Source organism: Salminus brasiliensis, chromosome 16 (genome assembly GCF_030463535.1).
Source record: "Salminus brasiliensis chromosome 16, fSalBra1.hap2, whole genome shotgun sequence".
Classification (NCBI taxonomy): domain Eukaryota; kingdom Metazoa; phylum Chordata; class Actinopteri; order Characiformes; family Bryconidae; genus Salminus; species Salminus brasiliensis.
The window spans coordinates 15,921,152-15,928,518 of record NC_132893.1 but is presented as its reverse complement, the minus strand read 5'-3'; the positions used below and the strand labels follow the sequence as shown (position 1 = coordinate 15,928,518).

The 7,367-nt window shown below is 40.6% G+C and overlaps 1 protein-coding gene across 1 annotated transcript; it reads left to right on the top strand.

The window, feature by feature from the left end:
* Window positions 1-333: 333 nt before the first annotated feature.
* LOC140536622 (olfactory receptor 1M1-like) lies at window positions 334-1,323 on the top strand. The gene has a single exon (XM_072658538.1). The coding sequence runs from the start codon at window positions 334-336 to the stop codon at window positions 1,321-1,323; it is 990 nt and encodes a 329-aa protein (XP_072514639.1).
* Window positions 1,324-7,367: the final 6,044 nt, after the last annotated feature.

The following is a 7,367-nucleotide window of genomic DNA, read 5'->3' as shown; positions in this document are numbered from 1 at the left end:
TTATATTTATCCTGTTTTATGAGACAGGTATCCAGCGTATGCCAGTTCAGAGTATTCAGTTCACTGCCTTGTGTATAGAGACCTTTTTTAAGGTGTGTTTTTACAGATGACGCAAACATAGCCTAGTTATAAATGTGTTTGATCTCCACTTGAGTTCTGCTGCAGCATCAGAAGATACTATATCAATCCGCTGTGGGTTTTACTGTCTGGTACTTCTGTTTTACTTGCTTTTTAATGTAATTTATTTTTTGTTGCAAATTTCTCTGAACCATTTTTATTTGCATTTATATGTTAATTTGAAGTGGATTAACATTTTATGTAAAATCTTTAGACATGACTTCTGGGGTGTTCCTTAACAATGCATCATTTATTTACCCTTCCACATTTTATATCAATGGACTTCACAATGTGCCAAATGCAAAGTATTACTATATATTCCTGTGCTTTGTGTATGCTGTGACTGTTTTAGGTAATTCTTTTATAATGGGCACTATTTACCTGGCTCGTACTCTCCACACAGCAAAGTATATAGCTGTCTTCAATTTGGCTGTGTCTGATCTGTGTGGAAGCTCTGCTCTTATCCCGAGGTATGCAGACATGTTTCTGTTTGAGAAGCAGTACATATCTTATGGAGACTGTCTGGTAAGCATGTTTTTTGTTTTTACCTTTATGACCCTGCAGTCTCTTACTCTGCTTGCTTTGGCCTTTGACAGGGTAATTGCTATATGTTTTCCTCTGCGGTATCATGCTATCGTCACCAAAACCACAATGACAATGATTATTGGGGTTATGTGGGTTTTCACTGTGTGTATAATTGCTCTTCTTGTAGCTCTGATAACCAGACTGTCCTTCTGTTCATCTACCACAGTTGACAGCTATTTCTGTGATCATGGTCCCATCTACAGACTTGCATGTAATGATTATTCCCCTAATCGCACAATGGGCATTTTTTATTCTGTTGTTGTGATTTTTGTTCCATTGTTATTAATAGCAGTCTCATATGGTTGTATTGGTTTTGCTTTGCTTAAGATCTCACATGGTGGTGAGCGAATCAAAGCTATGAAAACATGCACTTCCCACCTTATATTAGTGGCTATGTTTTATCTACCAATCTTAAGTGTTTACATTCTTCCTCTTACAACAACTGTACATCCAAATATTAGAATAATCAACTCTGTCTTAACACAAACAGTTCCACCTATGTTAAACCCCCTCATATATACTCTAAAAACAGAGGAGGTATTGCAGTCTATTAAACTACTCTACAAACGAATGAAGGTAAACTCTATGGAGGACCCTGTGAAAAGCATAATGAAGAATTAAACTGATATGATAACCACTGTAAATTTGGCCTGTTGTCATAAAGCAAAATGTCTCCAATGTAGTTACAAAATATGTCTATGGATGTAGTTTCCTTTAGGTATATCAATAAATAAAGGAATTCAATAAATAAAAATTAAATAAATGTGTGTGCACATCAATTTCCAAAAATATTTGTATTCATATAGTGTTTTAAATTTCCATGGTTGTTATTCAGGTTTTTGTAATAACCTATATCTTCATCTATAGACTTGGTTGCAAGTTAAATAAACACATGACAATCAAAATAACAAAAAACAAAAAGTCAAGTGATAAATGAATACACATTTCTAATTACAATTCTTTTTTTTACTGTCTATAATCTGGAAACATTTTCTTTCTTGACTGTACCACAATAATATTTCTAATGGTATTGTAGAGGCTGTCACACATGGCTCCCTCTACAGAAGTGGTGGCTTTCTCTGCTTTTATTTATTGGGATGGTCAATGACTTTGAGCCATATGTATTCTAATTACATATGGACTAACCATATGCATGCTTAGCCTGTTTAATCTCTGCCCATTCTTAGACTCTCCTGCCCCTGATCTGATCTGAGAATTTTGTTTTGTCATTTCCTGACTATGTTAAGTATAGAACAGCAAGTAATGGTGTAGGTTGTCCTCTGGGCCTCCACCAAGAGCTTGACGACTATACCTAGTGACCAGCGGGCTCGGAGTGGCTGTCGGCCGAGCTGTTCACTGGGAGCCATAGTCATTAAGCTTAAGTTTTAGGTTTAGACTCTAAGTTTAAGTTTACAGCATTTAGCAGTTTCTCTTATCCAGAGCAACTTACCAAAGTGCTTTGATGTCCATTATGGGAATAAATCTTAGCCAGAACAAAATAGTTTAGAGTCCAAACTATGCATGAATCCAGACACTGCCAGAAACAAAAGCCAGTGTTGCTAACTAGAGAGAAAGATACACAATCATGCCTATAGAGAAAAACATAAGTGCAATACTCTGTGTAATACATATCTCAGTCCTCATTTAAGTTCAATATAAAAAGATGAGTCTTCAGTCTGCATTGGAAGACTGTTCGTTACACCGCTTGGGTGCCAGGACAGAGAAAAGTGGGTGCCAGGACAGATGGATGACGGGTCAAGATGGGCTGTACTTGAAGCGCAAAGGGCTTGAGGTACAGACCGAGACCGGCCTTATATTCTATATTCAATAAGGTTGCAGTAGTCAAGCCTAGAAATGACCAGAGCCTGAACCAGTACCTGTGTGGCCTCCTGGGTAAGAAAGGGACGTATCCTCTGAATATTGTGGAGGATAAACCAGCATAACCGAGTTAGGTTTACAATATGAGTTGAGAATGTTAACTGGTAATCCAGGATCACTCCAAGGCTTCTTGCACTTTCAGACAGAACTAGCAGGGAGTTTTCAAATGTGATGGCAAGGTCATGGTGAGGCCCACTCATTCCAGGGAAGAACAGCAGCTCAGTTTAGTCTGGATTGAGCTTCAGGTAGTGTGCTGCCATCTATGAGGAAATGTCAGCCAGACATGCTGAGATGCGACTGGAGACCTGGATCTCTAAAGGTGGGAAGGAAAAGCATTGGTTGAGTATGATCAGCATATCAATGATAAGAGAAGCCATGGGAGCCACTGAAGACCACAGGATCAAGTGTGGGCTTCTTCAGGATCAGAATCACCCTGGCAGTCCTGAATGCAGATAGCACATCGTCTGACATTAGTGGCAACCTTAAGTTTTTAGCCAATTTGTAAAGTGCGGACCACAAGGAGGAGAACTTAAGTTCTGGGGGGCTTCGAGCTAATGGGACCCGAAGCCAGACCCCCCTTGCCGGGCAGAGGATGGATAAAATTAGACCATCTGGAGGAGTAGGGGAAGTGGAGTAGTGTAAATTTTTGTCACGAGAAGGAGAGGGGAGAGGAGCAGCTATATAGTGCGTAGTAATGAAGAGGAGGAGTTGGGGTGCGGTCCTTCTCCAAAATTTAAGTTATTACATAACTTAATTTTGCAAAGTGTGAACCACGCTTGACTGATTGGATGAAAAGGAGGGGGGCAATCATGAAACCCTCAAAAACTTCCTTCGCCAAAAGTGACGAGATAACATCAGGCAGAGAGAATATTGCGACATGAGAGCGAGGAAGCAGGTAACGCAACGAGGCCAGGGGAGAACCCGAAAAAGAGGACCATCCAGAAGGTAACAGGCAAAGGACGCATCAGGATGGTCTGCCAGATCAGTAACCAGGGCAGGCACATTAACAGGAGTGGAGAGAAACCGGAGCAGTCAGCTACCGCCAAACGTTGGGGGGCGCAGAGGGCAGGAGGAGCGAGAGAGCGCCTGACCACAATATGAGCAGATGTGGTGCAGCCTGCAAGAGGATGCGAAACAGCCGACTTGAAGTTGAAGTTATTGCAGACCATCTGGCCGTCCAGGAAATACACAAGATGCCTGTGGCTATCGCGAGCATTGGAGGAGGACAGTCGGGTAGTGGGTCCAGCTGCGGAAGAGGAAGAGTCAATGAGGGAGCAGGAAGAACCAGGATGGGTGGGGCAGCCACAAGCCTCACAGGAGAAGTCTCATGGTGTGGCCAGCAAAGACCCAGTAGTAGAGCTCCAAGCCCAGGGCACCCCAGTACATGGGGAGATTCCACTGCTGGAGTCGGGCCGCGGCTCTCGCAGAGAAGAACTGATGGTACTTGTAAAAAAAACAGTCCTGCCTAAACGAACAGCCAGATCCAGAATGGTGGCCGGATAATCGTCTAATCCCTGGCAATGAGAAGGGAAGGTGAGCACAGGACATCTCGGGAAAATAGAAAAGGCGAGGGCAAATTCAAGAATGAAGAGAAATTTAGAGGTGCGAAAGTGAGACGAATGCAGAGTGAACAACACATCACCCGCATCAACAGTGCGTGGAGTGGGAGAACCTGCAGACGGAGCAGCAAGGAGGAAAGAGCAACGGCCGCACCTTGGAGGATGCGCTGCCTCAAGGCAGTCTAGACGAGAGGAGGATTGAAGCAGGTGGGGTGGCCAGAGGAGCAGTGGAGAGGGTAAAAGGAGGAGCAATTGGACAATTGCAGGAAGGGGCACAAGGACGATTAGGGAGGGAGGAGGGAAGAGTAAAGCAGAGGGAAGGACGATTGAGGGAGGGGGAGAGGGGACGTTTGAGGAAGGGGAAGTGAAGGAGCATAGAGAACAGCGCCAGCAGAAGCAGCAACGGGGAGAGGAGGAGAGAGGTGAGAGAAAACAGAAGGTGCAGGCAGACAAGCAGAAGAGACAGCAGCAGACACAGGCTGCACAGACCCAGCAGAAACAGCCGAGTGGCAGCAAAACCACGTACGAAGAGGGACCAGCAGATCAAGGGACGTCAGTCTGGCTGGAGCGTGCTGGAGGCGTGATGTCATTAGCAATATTAGCAATATTGATATTTACTGTATAAATGAACATGTGAGATTGTGTGCACATTGTAGAGAAATAGATCTACTGAAAATGCTATATGTATGTATTTTGAAATGGTGAAAGTACTTTGAGTCTCAGAGTCACACATATATGATTCTCAAATTTGGTCCCAGTTGAAAAAAGTTTGGTTATGTTATTATGAGTTATTACTTAAATCATTTTTGAACCTCCACCTAGATGGATTGATTGACATGTTGTACATACTCTGGGTTTTGATAATTATTCACCTAGACACTCTACTTGTAGAGTTAAGACAAATGTTGAGATGATAGGTTGTAAATTCTAGGAGTAGTTTAAAATGTGTCTTTCTTAAACAATGCACATGCACATTTCTGTCCTTATTAACACTCTGGTTGCTGAATATAATCAAATCCTCACACCAATGCCCCAAAATCTAGTAGAAAGCCTTCCTTGGACAGCAGAGACAGTTATTCCAACACTGAAAAAAATTATATAGTAGGGCTTATTTTAAAAAAAAGTCTGTAAAAATAGTAATTATTTGTAAATTATTTGTTTTGGCAAAATTGTCAGGCTCACTTTGGTGCAGTAGAGGATATCACTGGCATGTTTATTACCTGGAGGATATTATACATTTATACATTTATTACATTATACATTATTATGGGAACAGCGATTATACCGGTCATGCTTTAATTGGTAAAGGGTCCATAACTGGAGACATGTATCTAGTTTTGTGGTGAGGATTCTAGTTTTCAAAGAGTGTGTATTTTTGCTTTCAGCTCTGCATCTGTTTCCATCAGTCTTAAAGTTCCTACTAGAAACGAGATAACTTAATAGCTTAACTTAGAAGAAAGTAATTTAATTAGCTGGGTAGCTGTTCTTTCAGAGGTTTTTAATTTTCCAACAATTACAATGCAATTATAAAATAAAATTATAGTAAGTAGGGAATGCATACTAATGCTATTTGCTCATTTACATTTATTTAAAATGTTTGCTAAATGCAATTGCATACTAAGTGAACCTAAAGTATCTTTGCTATTTTTTTCATTTACAGTAAAATAATGACAGTGAGTTAGCTAAGGTCAGTTAACAAGCATTATGTAAATTAATTTGCATTAGTTGACCTAGCTGTATAAAATGAAAATGATGCTGCTACTCTCAGTTACATACATTATTTTCTTTGGGTTTTGTTCTAATGACAATTCAGATTCATAATAGAAAGGACAATAGAAAACACATAATAAACTTACCTTCCTGCAAGTTATTTTTTTTATCAGCTGCATCCAGTTCCAGTATCCTGTTTCCAGTCAGGCAGGACTGAGGCTTTTCACCCTTTAAATAGTGAGGGTTGCCCGTTAACTTCATTAGTGAGCCACTTATGACATGCCAGGCTTGGGCCAAAATACAAAAACAGAAATCAACCAAAGGCCCTCTTCCTTCAACAACATTGCTGGGCTACAACATTCACACCAGAACTCACACCAGAACTCACAGCTACACAGAATAAAACATGCATCTAGCATTTAACATGAATTCGCTAACACAGTGTCATGATCCACTCGGTCTGACAATGACGGGAGAACACTCACAGGGGATGGACCAAAGCGAGGAGTTTATTGATAACAATAAACCATGATCGCCTGTGAGCCGTGTCCCGGGACCGCCCCTGGGGCGGGCGCAGCGGCGCGGGCGTGACACACAGTCATGAATAACTGGCAAGTTAACGAGGATAATGTAACTAAACCTTAAGCTAATAGCCAATTAGTTAGGTAGTCTGTATGTTTCATAAAATTAGCTATAGTTAGAAATTTAAGTTTCCATACTGGGGCCTTGACATTTCAGTTATTGTCATGAAACACACATCACATTACACATCACAAATAAAGTAAATGTACATAAACATGTTTGTTCAAGTATTTCACTTATTAATATTCTCTCCCATTCATCTATTGATGGCTAATTCATAAAAGCAAAACCATTACTACCTCGAGCATTGCCTATTTCACCATATCTTTAGTAGTGGCCCTCTTAAGACATGACATATATATACTGTTCACACTCTCTTACAAACACCCAAATTCCATCCATAATTTCCTTGAGCTATGGGAGCAATGATGTGAGTATAGAAATTACAGTCAATGCTGATTTGATTTTGCAGCTACAAGTACAATATTACCACGGACTGCAAACAATAGATGGTAATATGCTTATCATAAACCTCCACCCACAGGCTCCAGGATAAAGGGGCTAGCCTAAAAAAGAAACTGTCAAATTTGACATGATGGCTCATTAAGCTGATAAACACACATATGTGCCACTATTGATTTTCCAATAAAAGCAAAAATTGCCGGACATGAAGGTTCCTACTCATGGGCAAATAATGGCCAAGGCTGTCATTATCTAACCACCTGCTTATATATGACAATATAAATATATTGTTTCCTAATTTCCTATTTCGGAACTACAAGGATTGCACAACAGTGACTGCTGTATTAATAAGGTGACAGAAAGTAAAGGAAACATTGTATGGCATTAGACTGTGATATCATTTTAGTATTGTAGTATTTCCTCATTCAGTAGTTCTAGTTTTTTTTTGACTTTCGCGAACATAAATGCTCCAAA

What these genes read in the sequence shown, in the direction of transcription:
- LOC140536622 (XM_072658538.1), top strand. Translation starts at nt 334, where the DNA reads ATGACTTCTGGGGTGTTCCTTAACAATGCATCATTTATTTACCCTTCC.